The sequence below is a fragment of the Xyrauchen texanus genome, chromosome 6 (assembly GCF_025860055.1).
Source record: "Xyrauchen texanus isolate HMW12.3.18 chromosome 6, RBS_HiC_50CHRs, whole genome shotgun sequence".
Classification (NCBI taxonomy): domain Eukaryota; kingdom Metazoa; phylum Chordata; class Actinopteri; order Cypriniformes; family Catostomidae; genus Xyrauchen; species Xyrauchen texanus.
The window spans coordinates 8,424,977-8,444,762 of record NC_068281.1 but is presented as its reverse complement, the minus strand read 5'-3'; the positions used below and the strand labels follow the sequence as shown (position 1 = coordinate 8,444,762).

Genomic DNA, 19,786 nt, shown 5'->3' with positions numbered 1-19,786 from the left:
GACTGGAAGAGGGCTGTACACAGGAGATGCCCTCGCAATTTGACAGATCTGAGATGTTTTTGCAAAGAAGAGTAGGAAAATATTCCCAAGTTAAAATGTGCCAAGCTAATAGACTTTTATCCAAACAGACTGAGTGCTGTAATAAAATCAAAGGGTGCTTCAACTAAGTATTAGTTCATGGATGTGCACACTTATGCAGTTAGGTGTTTCTAAGTTTTTTATTTTAATTTTTTCTCTGAAATGTATCACTTTGGTTTTCAGTGGCATTGCATAGGTTGTAATGTTTACATTAGATGTCCAGAACAAAATATGCCATCCAGCAGGAAAAGCATGCTAAACAAATCATCATAAAATAGGATGGATGATGACATTTTGAACAGATTTCTAATGACACCTAGATTGAGCTTCTAGTCCACTCGAGATATTCAATGAAACGATGAGGGTGGTGCATAAACTAACAATTAGGCTGAATGTCTATGAACAAACAAATCTGAGGGATGTATTAGAGCGCCACCTACACAAACAAATCTAAAATGCATTAGAGTGCCACCTACATTTCTGAACTGTATATTGGGATGGAATGTGATATAGGGGAAAAAAAGTTTGAGTGCTTGCTGCCATAGAACAAAATAAGACTTTTCAAAGTGAGAACAGAACCAGAATTACATGCTTACAAAGTTGGGACAGAAGAAGAAAAAAATCTGTTTATCATAAGAATAGCAAGACATACAAAATTATTTATGAATACTTGGAGGTTAACTTTATTTCTTTTAATTCATGGTGAGCTTTTAAATTTGAGTGTGAAAAAGTGGCATCCCAAAAATGCAACAGAGTTTAACGAGATAAATTAGTCAAATAAAACTAAATTAAAGGTGCTATATCATGAAAAATATTTTTTTTTTGATCTTTTAACATAAAAGAGTTTGAGTCTCCCCAGTAAGGGCAGTCTCACGATGAAGGCGTTTTTTTGGATGCATCATAAAGGCATCTTTGTCATTCCGTTCTCTCTTTATTTCAGAGGATTCCATCGTAAGCTCAGCAATCTTCAGATTTAATGTTGTTTAACAGCAATATGCTTTATTTTAATTCTAAACTAACAGTATAATTACTTACTATACTGTATGTGGCAGAGCAGAGGACAGGGCCGGTTCATGATTCCACACACCCGGCCCCTATTCAGGCTAATTAGCCCTCGCGAGGGATAAATGCCGACTGAAGACGGCAGTGCGACAGAGAGAGAGAGAGAGAGAGAGATTTAAGGACAGCTGTCCGACACCTATCTGTGTGTTTGTCTTTTTGGTTGAGTTTTATATTAAACTATTATTTATATTGCCAAGCCAGTTCTCGCCTCCTCCTTTCCCTTTAACTCCCTTTACAATAGCTAAGCTGAAGCATTTTTTATCCAAGAAAGATCTTGAAACACTCATTCATGCTTTTATTTCCTCACGCTTAGACTACTGTAATTCTCTGTATACAGGTCTAACCAAACATAATTTAAATAGACTTCAGTTAGTCCAGAATGCGGCTGCAAGACTTCTCACAGGCACTAAAATGTATGAGCACATAACCCCAGTTTTAGCTGAGCTCCACTGGTTACCAGTGAAATTGAGAATTGATTTTAAAATTTTACTTTTCGTTTTTAAAGCTCTACAAGGTCAAGCCCCTTTGTATATTTCTGAGCTTTTGACTACTTACTCTGCCGTCAGACCACTCAGGTCTACAACCCAACAGCTACTTGCTATCCCCAAGACACGTCTTAAAACCAGAGGGGACAGAGCTTTTTCTGTAATAGCTCCTAAACTCTGGAACTCCCTCCCACTTCATATTAAGTCCTGTAATACAATTGGTAGTTTCAAGACAAATCTGAAAACACACTTTTATTCTCTTGCCTTTAATTCTTTTTGATTTTTTTTTTTTTTTTTTTTTTAATGTATTTAAGGAGTCCTGTACTCATTTTTATGAATTTGTCAAGGCATATTGTTTTTGCCTTTCCTGTTTTAACCTGTGAAGCACTTTGGGTCAACTGTTGTTCGGTTAAATGTGCTATACAAATAAAATGACTTGACTTGACTTGACTTGACAATGGTGCCGAAAACCGGGAAGGAGGAGGGATGCGCCATAGTGGAGTTCTCGCCGCTATCATCCACCCCAAAGGAGCAGCCGCGGCCATCTGCCGCCTGGAAGCGGAGGAATGGCCGCCGACTGCGAGGGGAGGGCTCCCAACCAACCACCTGGAGCGGTAACTGCTGCCAGGGGCAGGGGAGACTACCGTCCACCAAAAACACGCCGGGGCGTTCTGACCGCCAGGGGCCGGAGGACTGCCTCCGACCCGACCGGGGAGGTGCAGCTGTCATCCATTAGAGGGTAGAGGAGTGGCCGAGGACCAAGCTAAGGCGTATCAGAGAACCAGCGAGTAAGTGTTTTTATGTGTGTGTTTGTCTTTTTGGTTGAGTTTTATATGAAACTATTATTTATATTGTCAAGCCGGTTCTCGCCTCCTTTCCATTAATCCCTTTACACTATCATATTGACATCCTCTGTCAAACCCAACCCCACCTCAAAACCTAACCACTTATAAACAATAGAAAACATGTAACAGGCAGGTGAATTTAGTTGCAATAATTGTATTTACATTACACTACTGTATATGCCTAAACCCTACCAATTCTCAAGAATATAAAAGACACAAGCAGAAAAATGCACTGTAAAAGTATTCCAAATGACATATACTGCGTTCATTTGATCGCGCCGTGTGAGAAACAGAGTTAAAATGAAGGTTGTATTCACTGAAAAACTTCCTTTCCATAAAGGCAGTTACATCTCATTCCAAAATATACATCCACGCAAGAACCGATGGCATTTGATGACACTGATGCACAGCTGTTGCAATGCTTGTTGAGGTGGCAATTTTTGAAGGTTTATACGAGAGCGGGATTTGAGTCTTAAGGCTGCTTAAAATGCTTAAATTTGGATCTGTGTCACGTTTATGTGTTTTGTTCTTGTTTTCATGTCTTTTATTTTTAAGTTTAGTTCATGTTGCTGTTCAGGTCATGTGGTTTCATTTCATGTGATTTCCTGTTTCCTCATGTGTTCCTGGTCATGTGATATCCTGTTCCCCTACACGTTCATGTGTCTTGTTTTCATTGGTTCATTGTCTTGTTATCTCATTATCAGTCTTATGTCATTGGTTCATGGTTCATTGTCTTATTATTAGTTCAGTCTTGTGATTGGTTGTCTTGTTTACTTGTTACCCATGTCTGTGTATTTAAGCCCTCATGTTTGCCATTGTCTCTTGTAGGGTATTGTGTTTTATTTAATGTTGTTTGATTGTCCATGTCCATGTCCATGTCCATGTCCATGTCCATGTCCATGTATTCTGTTCATGGTTTCACACTGATGTAAATAAACACTGCACTTAGGTTCTACGCTTCATAATCACCGTCTGCCTGTAACGTTACAATCTGTTCCTCAAATCAATCAAACTGCATATGAAGTTTCAAAATACAGCACATGAAAAGCAGATTACTTTTATGATAATTTTTATGATGCTTTACTCATTTTTTGAGCCGCAACTCAGACATTCTTAAATCTCCCTTTGTGTTCCACAGCAAACAAAATAGAAATTAAATAAGAAAACAATAAGTAAATAATGATTTCATTTTCAATTTGTTTAATTTTGTAACATTGGGCAAACTACTGAAATCTGACTAAGTATGTTCTGACTAAGATACGCCTCTTGAATCCCAAGAGTGCACGTGTCAGATTTTATTATCACAGACTATACAGCAATAAGGCAATTTAAAATCTCCACATGGTCACATGTTATGGTTTATCTTACAGTGGACACAAAAGGCTCCAGTTTCTAATGCCCTGCTCCTGAGCACAGGTAATTTACAGCGTAAACCTGTCCATGAGACTTTGTGTGTGTGTGTGTGTGTGTGTGTGTGTGTGTGTGTGTGTGTGTGTGTTAGTTATTACAGTTGTGGCCAAAAATATTGGCACCCTTGGTAAATATGAACAAAGAAGGCTGTGAAAAATATGTCTTAATTATTTATCCTTTAGATTTTTCATTCAAAATATTCACAATAATCAAACCATTAACTGAAGCAAACGAATAGAAAGGGGAGTAAATTCTCATATTTAAATGAATATTATTCTCCAAAAAACATTTGCCACAATTATAGGCACCCCTAGAAATTATTATATGTAAAGTATATCAGAAGTATATTCCCATTCATATTTTACATTTTTTAGTACACCTGGGTTACAAGGAAGACAAAATTGTTCAGCCATGACTTCCTGTTTCACAGTGGTATAAATATGAGGTTACACACAAGCCAAATGCTCTTAGTCATCCATCACAATGGGTAAGACAAAATAATATAGTTATGATGTGCGGCAAAATTATGTTGAGCTTCACAAAATGGGATGTGGCTATAAGAAAATAGCTAAAGCATTGAAAATACCCATTTCCACAATCAGTGCAATAATTCAGAAGTTCCAATCAACTGGAGATGTTAAGAATCGACCTGGAAGAGGACACGTGTCTATATTGTCTTCAAGCAGAGTAAGGAGGATGGTTTGAGTGGCCAAAGAATCTTCAAAGATCACAGCTGGAGAATTGCCGAAATGATTTGGGTCTTGGGGTCAAAAAGTCTCCAAAACTACAATCAGACGTCACCTACATCACAACAAGTTGTTTAGGAGGTTTTCAAGAAAAATGCCTCTGCTCTTATCCCACAACAAACTCCAGCATCTTCAGTTTGCCAGACACTACTGGAACTTCAAATGCGACCTGATTCTATGGTCAGATGAAACAAAAATTGAGCTTTTTGGCAGCAATCACCAGAGATGGGTTTGACCCACACAGAGAGGTAGCCATATGGAAAAGTACCTCATGGTTAAATATTGTGGTGGATTTTTAACATTGTGAGGCTCTTTTTATGCCAGAGGTCCTGGACATCTTGTTCTGATACATGGTATCATGGACTATCATATACCAACAGATAAAAAAAAAGCAAAACCTGACTGCCTCTGGCAGACTGCTTAAAATATGGCGTGGTTGGATCCTCCAGTAGGACAATAATCCAAAACAAACATAAAGATAAACAAAAAATGGTTCACTAACCAAAAGGTTCTGCCATGGTCATTTTAATTCCCTGACCTGAACCCATAGAAAACCTGTGTTCTGAAATGAAGAGGAGAGCCCACCAACATGGACCTCTGAATTTGAAGGATCTGTAGAGATTCTGTATGGACAAATGGTCTCACATCCCTTTCCAGGTGTTCTCCAACCTCATCAGGCATTTTAAGAGAGGACTCTGAGCTGTTATCTTGGCAAAGGGAGGTTGCATAAAGTATTGAATAAAAGGGTGCCAATAATTGTGCCACACATATATTTGACAAACATCTTTGTTTTTTGAAAAATATTTTGTTGTGTTTGCAATCATTGATATCCATTAGAGGACAGATTTTTGTGAATATTTTGAATGAAAATCAAAAGTATAAACAATAACGACATTTTTTTTACATCCTTCTTTGCTCATATTCACCAAGGGTGCAGATATGTTTGGCCACAACTGTACGTAGATGTAGATGTAAATAATCAGTCATATTTAATAGGGAAACACTCACATTAGGGTTCTAGTCCACACTCCTCCGCCCTCGATAGATTACTGCAGATATACAAAAAAAAGAATTATGTGGCAATGGTGATTCATGGAGAACATGTGCTATAATTTATTATAACTGCATTCAAAATACAGTTTCAGATACAGCTGTTTAACTGACAATACATACCCATTCCCACAGTGTTTCCGGAACAGGCAACTGACAAGACAAGGAAATATAAGTCAGTCCAAATAATTATAAAAATGTTTTACAAATTATCCTTAATGCCACTAAAATGTGTAAAAGTTAGCATAACCGGTAGATGTACTAACTTTTAAAAAAAAATTTTTTTTTAAATATGTTAAGCAGAATGACAGCCTCAATCACCATTCAATTACTTGTAGTAGTACGGAAAAATATGCAATGAAGTTATATGGTGACTGAGACTTACATACTGCCCAACATCCCCTTTTGTGTTCCACAGAAGAAAAGAGAAGGCATACATGTTTGAAACAACATTAGGATGAGTAAATTAATTAAAAAAATTTTGGTGAAGTATCTCTTTGTAATATTTTCTGTTATAAACGCAAATCTTTAACTAATGCCTGTAATTCTAATTTTGATATTTTGTTAACTAAAAACAATTCTCCTCCTCAAAATACCAATACAATCTTTTACCTGAGTAGAGTCTCCTGGGGCAGAACGTGACTTTCGAACCATCCTGTGTTAAGGGAGCAACCACGACCGTGTACACTTCCCCACACAGTATCTCAGACACGTCACATGCATTGGACCCTTGTGCTGCATTGCAGGTATAGTTGGACCTGGTACCGTACAGGTCAGCAGTGTAGTTATACAGGCCAGGGGAAGAGCGCCAGTACACCCGCAGTGTGCTGTTTACCATCCGGTATAGTTTCACACTGGATGGACAACACGCGCCTGGGAGACGTTAAAGATAAAAAGAACGAGATGAGAAAATGGAAGGGTGAAAAATTCAGGTTGTAGGGATATTGTTAATCATAATTAATATATAGAGGGCCCAAAAACGTATTTGGACACAGAAAGGAATAATTCTCCCAAAAATGAAAATTCTCTCATCATTTACTTTCCCAGATGTGTATGACTTCCTTCCATCTGCTGAACTCAATTGAAGATTTTTAGGAGAATTTCTCAGCTCATTTGGTCCAAACAATGCAAGTGAATGCAGGCCAAAATTTCCCAGAAATCACATAAAGCAGCATTAAAGTAATCCTTAAGACTCCAGTGGTTAAATCCATATCCTCAGAAGTGATATGATAGGTGTGGATGAGAAACAGATTCACAATCTTCATGAATATCGCCCCCTACTGGGCAGAGAGAAGAATTTCTAGCAAAAAGGACATACATATTGATATATTTCTCACCCACTCCTATCATATCACTTCTAAAGATATGGATTAAAACACTGGAGTCATATGGATTACTTTTATAATGCTTGTATGTGCTTTTTAGAGCGTCATCGTTTGGAACCCATTCACTTGCATTTATGGGCCAACAGAGCTGAAATATTCTTCTAAAAATCATTATTTGTGTTCTGCAGAAGAAAGAAAGTCATACACATCTGGGATGGCATGAAGGTGTGTAAATGATGAGATCATTTTCATTTTTGGGTGAAAAATATCACACCAGTGACACTTATTATAAATAAAACTAGCCTAATAACCTAAATAAAGTCTAATCTACCTTTTCAAGCAAAATATCTCACAAAATGAAGTTTAAGTGTCAACTTATAAACAATAGACAGGATATAGAATACTTAAAATTAAGACAAACATGCCATGAAACATGTCCATAGTAATTGTGATGAAATACAGCTGCGTTTACTCTGCTAGGACAGGTGTGAACTTGTCATTACCGGTACTTATATAGCAAAGAAAATGAATTTTGATATTATGTTATTAATACAATGATTTCTATTCAGTATAGAATAGAATAGAATTTGGACTAAAGTGTCCAAATACTTTTTGGGACCATTGTCTAGTAGGGCTAGGCGATAAAACGATATCGATATATATCACGATAAGCTTTTGAGGAATTTTCGATATTTACTGCGTGTCGCTAAAACACAACAGTTCGGCTTTCTCGGTCTGCGTTTCCACTAGGGCGGACGAAATCCACTCAAAGGCGCTCACAGCGCTTGAAGAGAGCTTGCTCCGCACCGCTGCCAATCTTACGATCCACCTTGCGAGCATGACACTCGGCTTTCATAGGAATGAATTGAAAATGCTTTCAGCTTCGTTCACAACGCGCCAGTGGTAACGTAGGGTCAGACTGGTTGATCTTGCTAATGCTAGCTGCCTTGCTAACGATTAGACTACGTCAGACACCGGATTGATTCCATCCGCACCGCAAGACTTCATGACAACGGTTGCGCCCTCTCATCGTCTCTAGTGAAGAGCGCGACAGAACAACAGTGATGTGGACAACAGCTCTGATCTTTCTGCGCTGTAATCTTGAATATTGTTCTCTAGCAACAAACATGCATCATTTCTGCCCTGTCCCGCTCCGCACGTGTTGCCTCTTTTCCCTGCATGTGTGTAGACATGAATTGCCGCATGAGTTAACGTGGTTTAAAGCACCTTTTAGACCATAATGTTTTTCCCTTCTAAATGTATCTTTATTAATCAGCATGTTACAAGCCTTTAATAATAAACAAATCGAATAAACAAATCGATTTCTGTTCTAATTTTGTGAAAATTAATTAGATGTCTGGAATGGATAAGGAAAGACTAAAATTACAAGTTGGTAGACTAATCGCTCACTTTACTGAATATATACAAATGTTTTTTAAATTAAAAAAAAAAACGTTTTCTAAATTTTCTCTCGGGACACCCTGAACCCAAATTCAGCATCAATCCACAGTCACAAGGGCCTCTATGCCCCATACTTGGGTATCTGAATCTAAAGAAATATAAAAAATATGTAATTTTAATGTAAAAATATCCCAATAAATACTGGACTGCTGTCACTATGCTTCAGAACAAACAGATGATCTTTTAACATTCATTTTCGATTGATAAACGGTAAAAGATGGTAAAATTGGTAAAAGATCCCACAGACCCCACTGCTTTGGCCATCTCTGTACCCTCTGTGCAGTTTTGTAGAGACTATTTTGACTGTTTAGAATTAATTTTTTCTTCTTTTCTTCTGTCAACTTTGAAATAAAAAAGAAAGTGCAATGTGTAAATGTATATCGTGATAACAATTTTGGCCATATCGCCCAGCCCTATTGTCTAGGAAGTGTGACCCATGAGCTAAGATCTACATCATATCCTTAAGGCCAAGGGATTTCCCCAACAATTAATGAACCAGAAGTTGAATAGTTGAAAAAAAAGAGCACCTGCTTAAATAACTATTTACCAATAATCTAGTTGAATGATGCTGCATATGTTGAATCCTTCGAGACAGCATTAGAAGAAGAATTCTAAACTCACTTGAAGAGAAACCATGGTAATTGCACAGTGTTTTGTGGCCAGTGATGCTGATGGCCTCCAGGGACACACTGTAGTTGGTGCCACATGTGATGCATCCCATTAGGCAGTGGGTGTCCATGGTGTGGCATTTGGCATGACCTTTGAGTGATGTCAGGGAGGTGACATAGGACCGTGCCCCCGGAGAGTGTGACCAAGTCACATTCGTCATGGCTTGGGTCACCTGTTCCACTGTCAGAGTGTCAGGACAACATGGTCCTAAAGAGAAATGGGATACCACAGTACTCCATAAATGTTGAAGGACATTTTTACATTGGCAATTTTCAGCTATAAACATCTGTTTTTTTTTATTCTGTCATTTACTCACCATCATGTCATTCCAATCCTGTGTGATCTGTATTGTGGTTGTTCTTTTCCATGCAAATACATTGAATGGGGACTAGAGGTTTCAAGCTTCAAAAATAATCATAAAACTAGTCTATATGTCTTGTGTGCTCTATGACAGGTTTTCTGAAGTCATACTACTGCTTTGTGAAAGGAAATTAATGAAGTATTACTTTTTAAGTAATTATTCACTGAACATCTTGACATACTAAATTATACGTTTGTGGTTCTTTTGCAACATTTTTGAAGTTTAAAAGCTTTAGTCCCCATTCATTACAATTGCATAGAAAAGAGCAACCACAAAATATCTCCTTGGCAGAAAGAAAGCCATATGGGTTTGGGACAACATGAGGATTAGTAAATGACACAATTTTCATTTTTGGGTGAATTATTTCTTCTAATTCTCCAGATGTATACCACGTTCAGTACTGTACCTGTTTCCAGGGGAATGGTATAGCTGGGCAGGCTCTGTCCTGCCTCTGTGATGGCATAGGCACTGATTTCATATGTGGCTCCGCAGGGCAAATGGCTGATGTAACAAGAAGTGCCACTGGATGAGCAAGAGAGCAAGTCGGTGTGACCCGTGGCAATCACGCTGTAGTTAGCCTGGGTGTTTGCAGCTGTCCAGAACACCTGCACTATCGAAGAGGTCACTTGAGTCACGTTCAGTATCTCAGGGGTACAGGGAGCTGAAAGAGAGAGAAATGGTCTATAAATAAGCAAAACCTTCATTAAAAGGGACTGAGAAACCAAATAAATGTCTGTTGATCTAAATACATCCAATAGTTATCAAGTATAGTGATGGCATCAGATGGTAATATCATGGTACTTTTGATATATAGCATGGTTCTGAAGGATTTTTATGTGCATACGCCATGGTATTTAAAAAGTACTTTCACTTGCATTTTATGGACCTACATGTGGGATGGCATGATAAATGATGAAAGAATTTTCATTTTTGGGTGAGATGATAATTTTAGGAATACCCTGCTATTACCATGATACATGTTTAAAAAAACATTTTAAACAGTAAAATATGGTGCATTTGAGTAAGTGTAAAGTGCCAATTTGTGCTCTAGGCAAAGGCAGTCCATTCACAAGAACGTACTGTGGTGGTACCATGGTATAGTGATGGTATCAGATGGTAAGATGGTAATAAAATGGTACTTATATATATATATAGCATGCTCAGGGTCATAACAAGGAATTGTGGGGCCCCTGACTGTCACGGTATATGGCTCTGGACCCATTTCATATTGAAAAATGTGTTGTGGACCCCCCTGGACCTGTGGGCCCATACAATTGTTACCACCTTACAGCCCTGAGCATACTACTAAAGGATTACCATAGTCATCTGCCATTGTATTCACACAATACTTGTGTAAGTGTCATGTTCTCTGTTGTCTTTTGTTTTTGTGCTTTTATGTTGAAGTTTAGTTTAGTTCCTGTTTCCTGTTTGGTTTTTGTAGTCCTTTGTAGTTTCATTTTATGATTGGTTTCCCTGATTAGTTCTCATTCCCTTGTTTGTTCCTTTATGTATTTAAGTCCTTGGTTTCCCTGTTTCCAGTGTTAGTTCTTGCATGATTTGGTATGCTCTGTGCCGGGTTTTCTGTGTTTTTCTTTGTTCTGAATTTTCTTTATTTTTGTTAAATAAACAGCTGCACTTAGATCCTCATTCTCTGCCTGCTTTGTCACAGTAAGAAATATATCTTTGCCATCAAAATAAAAATACTGACGTAATTATAGTCCCACATGAACTTGAATGTATATCAGGGTAAATTTCTTGCTGGCATGGTGTACAGTACACTACTAAGAACCATGGTGTTCAATATGTATTTAAATTAATAGGTGTCATTAATGTTCCTTTCATTAGGCTACTATAAATGTTTTATACTTTATAAGTACTCTAATTAATAAACTAATATATACATAATACGCAATAAACTGTTCAGCATTGTATATAAGTGTAGTAATGTTCACGTTAACTTATGCAATAACATGCTGTATTTTCACAATGTTTAATTGCATAAGTTAAATTGAAATGTGTGTGTATATATATATATTTACATTTCAAATGTATTTACGTTTAGCAGGGAAATAAATTTACAGTGCAAATTATGGTTACTCCAGGGATAATTGTGCATCAGCATTAGACGCTGGAAATATCCCCTCCCTTACTGAAACGCATAATATGACTGGTTAGCAAATATCCAATCATGTCTGAAATGAACATTCTTATTGATGGATCAGATTAGTCAGACTGTCTGTCTTGCCCATGCTACCAATTGCACTCCCGCTTCTTGCAGCTCCATGCGCATTTAGAGAGAATCTCTGTACGCTTGGGTGCAAATGAGAGTACGGTGTGAGTTTGTGTACCTGTCCGGCGTGTGTGTGGTCTGCAGGTGTAATTGCATCCTTGTATTTCACTGCATGGCCGCACCACTACACTGTACAGGCTGTCACAGGTGAGATCAGAGAGCGCACAGACTGGGGCCGTGTCATTGCAGTGGATCAATTCAGTCCCATCTGCAGCAATCGTTTCATATAACTCAGCTCCTCGAACCGCTGACCACGAGATCTCTAACGTCTCTGTGGATATCAGGGACACGGACACATCCTCTGGACAGCATGGAACTGGGAATAGATAGATAGAGAGAGAGAGAGAGAGAGAGAGAGGAAAATGAGGGAAAATGAGGGAACATGAGAGAGAGGTAAAATGATTGTATAAATCTTATTGAATTTTGGTTTACGTTCAGGGTTTATTTGTGATAACAAACATCTTATTTTTTTGTTTTTTTTGTAAAAATGTGTCTGTGCTGTATTTTTTTTTCTGCTACACTTAATTAATTTCGCCTATTTTTAAGATTTACGCATTTCAATTTCATAACAAAACCGCATCAAATTTAATTGTGTATTTATTTAACAAAATTAATAAAAAATAAAATATAATTTTGTTGTTGTTGTTGTTATAGAGTACTTAATTTAAATGGATGGAATTTTGTTATAAATTGAAATGCCTAAATCTTTAAAAACAATTAATTACATTTGTGCAGCCACTTTATTTTATATTTTGTTATATTTTGCAAAGCGATACACACATTTTCAAATAATTGTTCTGTGGAACATAGACGGTGATATTAGACAGCCTTAGTCACATTCACTCTCATTGTATGGAAAAAAGATGCAATGAAAGTGAATGGTGACTGAGGTCAACATTCTGCCTAATATTTCCTTTTGGGTTACATGAAAGAAAGAAAGTCATATATGATTAGATCAAAGCAATGGTGAATAAATGATGAAATAATTCGATTTTTGGGTGAACTATACCTTTAAATATCCAAATAATTTTGGGGGCTACAGTAGTTTGGTATATGCCCTGGTAGACCTGTGTGTGTGTGCATTTTATTTATTTATTTTAAATTTTAGAGTGTGTGTAGTACATACTTGTTGTATAGTTGACTATTTGACCCGGTGGGCTTGACCCACCCTGGTTGTAAGCGAATACAGTTGTAAGGTATGTGTATCCACATGTGCATTCGTAATTGCAGGCCGTGCCAGTGGTGTTGCAGTGTTCCTCTAAACCATCATCTCTTTTCATGTAGGCAATGTAGTAATCCACCCACAAAACCTCAGACCAGATGACGGAACAGTTCCCTGCTCTCGGCTCCTCAACCCACACCAGCTCAGGAGGACAAGGGACTGAAAACAATACACAGAACATGTAAGCAAACTTCATTAATGTGAATATGTACATTTGTGTGTGCGTGTGTGTGTGTGTGTGTGTGTGTGTGTGTGTGTGAGTGTGATATATACAGGTGAGAAGGTCCTCTGGTGTTGACGGGTCACTGGGTCCAGCTTGGTTTGATGCCGTGACGGTGATGGTGTGGTTCTGACTGCAGTTCAGGGGACTGATGATGCAGAAGGCATCTAAGGAGCTGCAGTTCTGACCCGTTGAGCTCACAGCAAAGTACGAATCAGCACCACGGACCAACTGCCAACCAACCTCCAGACCAATAGAGCGACCCGGTGTCAACAGTACCTGCACCTCCCCAGGGACAGGGGGTCCTAAAGAGAGAGGGACAGAGAGAGAGAGGGAAAAAAGGAAGAGATGCATTATATTATATAAATTCTACAGTGATTCTATAGTATGAATCACATGATGGCAAAACAAAAAAAAAGTCCCTAGCTAATGGAAAATATGTATTTATTCTAGCATGTCTTGAATTAAAGCTAAATTTATGAATCCTATTGGGTGATTTGAACAGACTGATGTTTTTCATGAAAAACCTTTTGATCTAAAGAATTACTGTATGCTTAAATGCTTAAAATGAGTTTTGTTGAAAAATATTAACTGTGCCAACACATACATTTCTTTACAAAACTACATTTTGATTAAACATAAATGGATGAGTTGGACCAGATAGTGAAGAAAAAGCAGCCAAGAAGTGTCCAGCATACATAGGATCTTCTTCAATACTGTTTGAAAAGCATCCCAGAGTGTGCAGAGCTGTAATCTAGGCACAGGGTGAGTAATCCTTACGTGTAATTTGGTAGATGGTGATGTCATCTCCTTGGTTACCATCGGGATCCCAGGCATTGCCCTTGATGCAGTAGGTGGTGCCAGGCTCAAGGGTGTCAAATGTTATGTTGGTCTGAGAAGTGTTGAGTTTGACCCGAGTATCTGATCCCTCCATGATCACACACAGAGTGTACAACACTGCATGGTTCACTGGATTCCAGCTTACCACGATGGTGTCACTACTGGGAGATAAGGAACTCAGCTCTGGGGCCACCACCACTGCAGAGAGAAAGGGAGATAGACAGAGTGAAGGAAAGACAAAAATGATTTATTGACAGAGACGTCAGGAGCAAATGAATGAAAGATAAAGTGAAAGGGAGATAGAAAGAATGGGAAAGAACAATTGAGTGAGAGAGTGAGATAAATAAAGAGGTAGTAATAGTGTTTTTGTTATTCAAAACCGATTGAAGCCAGGGCTGGAATGGTAATCTGGCATACCGGGCATTTTCCTTTGACTGAGTTTAGCTAATGTGCTAAAGCTAGGGTCAACGCATCATGAGCATTTGAAACGTCACATCTGTCAGCTGATGAACAGGGAATGCCTCCGTTGTTACAAAAATACAAAAGTTGCATTCAAAATCCACTATGCTCCAAAATCAATGGGCATGTCACTTTTGGACAGAAGGACTGGTAAGAGAACAAAACACCATATTAGCATCAGCAGGGTGAATGATAAGACTGTAAACAATTACTGCCCCTGGTTGCGAGTTTCGATCATTACACCTGAAAGAAGCTCCATCCCTGCTCAGCCTTTCCCCATCAATTAAAACAATTAGGAACAAAGAGACTAGAATCAAATTAGTTCATTTGAGCTGTATCAATGCTTATATTTGGGTATAAAACAATTAGATATACAATTATTGCATGTAAATATGTCTGATAGGGAAAGACATAGGACACAGATGCAACCTGCAGCATGCTTACAGGGTGAAATGGGATAGGATGAGAGTTTTGTTGTTATATATTAAACTTAATCAGATCTGTCCCTCATATGTTACATCAAGCCATTCCTTGGGGAGAGCGGATAGCCTAGTTCTCATGGTATATATTTTCATTCAGTTTTGGTTCTAAAGTCCAGCAAAAGATGCAGTTACCATCAATAGTTGCTAGAGCCTGAGGTACCCACATGCACAATAGCTTGACTGAACAATACTGCATTATTGCCACAGGTTTTGAATACCAACTCATTGTCACCTAAACAGAAAACAGGGCCCTGTTCTTTATAATCTTCAGTGTTTGATCTTCTTTAGCTAATAAACTTAATTTTAAAATGTCTGAAGTTTTGAGTGGATAGTCATAAGGCATACTTGTTTTTGTTATGTAAGCCTTTTAATGTCAAGTCATGGAAGATGACACTTTACGTAATAAAATTTAAGTCAGGGTGGGTGTAAAAAGTTGTTTTTAGGTTGACTTAAAGTTTAGATTGTAACACAAGCCTAATGTATGCCAGTTTTCAACATTTACTTTAGTGTGAGCCGTTCAGACACACTACAGAAGCTAGACATATCTGTATAATCCCTCAAACTTGTTCTATTTCATTAAATGTTTCCTGCTGAGACAAAAATAAAAAATAAACATATTAAACCAGCCTGGTTTGCTGGTCTTAGTTTGCCACCAAGCTGGTTTCCATGGTTTCCTTTGATTAGGCTGGTCTGGTCAAATGGATTTAGAGGGGTTTTGGGCATTTGTCAGTTGGTCAGTCTGGGAGACCATTTGGTTGACAAACTAAACCAGCTGAAAACCAAATTAGTCAGGCTGGGAGACCAGTTAAACCAGCTAAGACCACAGTTTTTTCCCATCAGGGTTTTAGCACCTTTATTTTTAACAAAATACAAATTAGCCTATGTATAAATTCCTAAAAGGCATGTTAATGTCAGGTTGAATCATGTAAGCTGGTGAGGTGTTTTAATTAGTCTGTAGTAAGTTTACCTGTCTTAGCACTCAGGGGGAGGGAGGGTTGACTCCTGCCCCCACTGTTGACAGACATCACGCTTAGGGTGTATTGGGCATAGGGCTGGAGGTTGATCACTGTCCCAGGGGAAGATGCCACCACAGTTTCAGAAAAGAATCCGTCTTCGTTCTCCGCCCGGAGGATGTAGCTGGTGGCACCAGATACTTGGGCGAACTCCACTGTGATGCTGTCACTGTGTTTCGAGTAAGCCTGCTCTATGAAGGGAACCTCCGGTGCTAATGGGACATTTAACAAAAAAACATTATAAATAAAAATAAATCAGTTTATATTTATTTACAAAAATATTTCAACATTATTAGAATTATACAAATTATATACAAATTAATAATCATATTAATATAAAGAAAGATAAATCATTATTTATTTGCAAAGCAAAAAACAGCTCAAAGTGCTTAATATATCAGAAAAAATAAAAACAATAACCAAATAAATATTTTAGTACTGCTACTAGACCTTTCAAACAAGATTGAAGCTCAAAGAGCTTTATGCACAAGTGGTAAGTTAATTAAGAGGTACATAAATAAATAAAACAAAATATTATTATTATTAATATTTATCATGTTTAAAATAAGAAATATTGTATTTATTAACAAAGTTAAAATATTTATTAAATTATTTTCATTATTATTAGATTGTCTGAAACAGACATGTTTTTAAAGTTACCTACATTAAAGGTATAGTCCACTCAAAAATTTTTATTCTGTCATTTACTCAAATGTTGTTTCAAAACCATGTGACTTTCTTTCATCTATTGTACACAAAAGGAGGTGACAGCCTTAGTCACCGTTCACTTTCATTGTAGGCCTATGGAAAAAAAGATGCAATAATTTCAGTCACCATTCACTTTCACTGTATGGAAAAAAGATGCAATGAAAGTGAATAGTGACTGAAATTAATATTCTGTGGTCTTCCTCCACAGAAATAAAGTCAAACGATTTTGATGAGTAAGTGATGACAGAATTAACATTTTTGAGTGAAATGTCCCTTTAAATAGCAGAAAAGCATCTTGGTTGTTTTCTTTTTTTCATGTTTTGCCAACTTGTGCTTTGAGGTGTTTTTACCTGTTGTCTCCTCCGTTTCGGCACTGCTGAGCACGTTCACCGCGTTGTCCATGGCATCGACCCGCATCCTGTACACGGTGTTCGGTGACAGAGAGTTAACAGAACCCATCACCGTGCTGCCGCTGAATTGTGCGAACACCGACGGTTCGGGCGAGTTTTTCGGCGTCGCTGTGACTTTATACGAGCTCGCGCCAGTATGTCCACTCCAGCGCACCGTCATACTTTTAGAAGTGACGGTAAACACTGATAAAGTGATGTCTGCCAAGACAAGGAGAGATAATAGCTAATAAACAATAATACTTTTAGAGTACTTTACTATACTTTTAATACTATTTAGAGACACATTACTCTGAAAGATGGCAAAGATAATAAATGTTTCATATTTCGTACCGTTTTGTGCTGCACATATCTGTAAAGACAAATCATTTTAAAAGAAATATACATGAGGTAAAAAAAAAAAAAGTATCCATTCTTTCTTATTTCAGTAGCCCCTATTACTCTGTCATATGGTATTATGTGCCATTAGTGGCAAAGGAAGCTAATTTGAGCATCACTCAACACAGATTTTATATCTAGAGATATTTCTCTTCCGATCCGGAATGACACTGAAAGTAGGCTACAACTGCAACACATGACAATTGTATAACTAAAAATAACTTTTGTTCTGTGCTATAATTCAGCTGTTTTTAAAGTACATAACTATGATTATTATTTTTTTCTTGAATACCAATGAACTTTTGAACTCTTCCACAAAGTATGCTATGCAGCTGTGTGAATCAGAGAGTGGAATATTTGTTCTTACCTCTGAAACAGTGATAGTCAATAAGAGTAAATTGTACAGATGTAAATATTTCGACTCCATGCCTTGAATGTGTTGATGATCGTCTGCCTTGAGGGCACTCTATCCGCTGAATTTGACTTTCTATAACTGCAGGGCAGTGACTGAGGCATAAGTCCCCCCCACTCCTCCTTTTTTTTCTTATTGCCATCCAACAGGTATTTTATTGTTCTGGTAGTACTGAGTGTTCACGTGTGCCTCCTCCCTCTGGCTGGGAGGGTAAGTGGACCTATCAGCTCTGAAGGACAGCAGAGACATCAATACACTTGAGGACAGAGACTGGGCTGTTCAGTATTGTTCTGCATATTGTTGTCAATTATACAGAGAATCAAACAATCTCTTCACTCACACACTTTTTAATAGCCCATAAAGTAACTCAGCCTGTATTCATTCAAGTTGATACTTCTGAATAGAATAGTATTCTTTTTACTAAAGACCTTTTATGAACATGTTAGATCACAATCATGATCATCTGAATAGAGGCAATTATATAATATTACACACTTGTTTGACAACCCAAAAGGGTGGTTAATTATTTAGTATTGGATACAACATGGTCTTAAAATCACAATTTTTCCTCAAGAAAGTAAAAGTGGGTTGGTTTGCACAAAAATGTATACTGTAGCTGCTTGTATATTTTAGGAAGGGGGTCTCTTGCAAGGGAAACATCATAATTGAGGGTCCTTGCCATTAAAAACCCTGGTTTAGATGAAAATTTTGTTTTTAGGATAAAATAAAAACAGTCGACTCGCTAATGAGACAATTGTTGACATGAAGTATGCCTATAGAGCTGTAAAATGATTAAACATAGCATAGTTTGGATGAATTTAATAAGAATTGTTTGAGTCAACCTGTATGTGTCTAATGGTCAGTGCTTGAAGTGAGCAGGTACTCACGAGTAAAAAGTTCACATCTATAATTTAGCCTACAGAGTAATGGCAGATTTTCTTACATATACCACCACTTCTGAGAGTCTCCTGGCATGATGTAATTTCTTTATTTAATGTAAGTCAGTGGGTGATTTGATGTGGCTCACCAATCACTTTTAATAAACATATGTTGTGAACAAAAGCAGAGTCTCAAAGAATCATTTAATCACCAAAATATTGAGTTTATTACTAACAGTTTAGATAATAAAGAGATTTAATTTTAGATTGTTTTTGTTCCTATGGGAACATGTATTGCAGCATGTTATCATGTGGGGGGCTGCAGGAATTGGCAGTTTTATTATGGCCAGTGCTTGGGAAATTCCATTTAAATGATGAACAGCCGAAAATCCCTTTGGCCATTAAAAAAAACAACAACAGAATTTCAAATGTTTTGACAGCTTACATCTACTTTAGGTATGCCTACATACCGGACAATTAGTGTCCTGTATGCGACGTCTTAAATTAAACCAAACCCCTTTGTAGGCTGCTTAGAATCAGAACTAGCGACGCCTGATTCTTCTTTGTAGTGAATTGGCCAAACGGATAAGTAAAATGGTCAGAATCGATTTGTTATTTAGTCCGAAATTCATTTTGAGTGGTTTCTCACTCAGTAAAACCGTACCGGGATACATTAGAACACATAGAACGAACAATCAATCAATTGAAACAAAAGGCTACTTTTTGAGAGGTAACTATGAGAAACTTAAACTTCATTTTGGGCTAAAATGTGGGCACCCCTAAAAACCAACATTCTAAACCATAGAGACACCAAGTATTTATGCTGTTAGACTTTTAATTTAAAACCTTAAAGGCCTAGTTGCTTAGATATATGTAGTCCTTGTGACCACTTTGGAAAAGTTTAGAAGCTAGAGAAAAGTCACACTAGCTGGGTTGGCACAGATTTTCTCCTAAACTCCTCACAATGAAAAAAGGAAGGCAAAAC

At 37.6% G+C, this 19,786-nt stretch overlaps 1 protein-coding gene across 1 annotated transcript; it reads right to left on the bottom strand.

Annotated features, from left to right (window-relative positions):
• Window positions 1-5,643: 5,643 nt before the first annotated feature.
• Window positions 5,644-17,938, bottom strand: LOC127644684 (fibronectin type III domain-containing protein 7-like). The gene is made up of 13 exons (XM_052127995.1): window positions 17,879-17,938; window positions 17,467-17,485; window positions 17,077-17,334; window positions 15,973-16,230; window positions 14,005-14,262; window positions 13,278-13,529; window positions 12,909-13,163; window positions 11,841-12,098; window positions 9,899-10,153; window positions 9,084-9,338; window positions 6,289-6,549; window positions 5,800-5,829; window positions 5,644-5,675 (listed from the first exon to the last, which is right to left on the bottom strand). The coding sequence occupies exons 1-13, from the start codon at window positions 17,936-17,938 to the stop codon at window positions 5,644-5,646; spliced, it is 2,451 nt and encodes an 816-aa protein (XP_051983955.1).
• Between the last annotated feature and the right edge of the window lie 1,848 nt (window positions 17,939-19,786).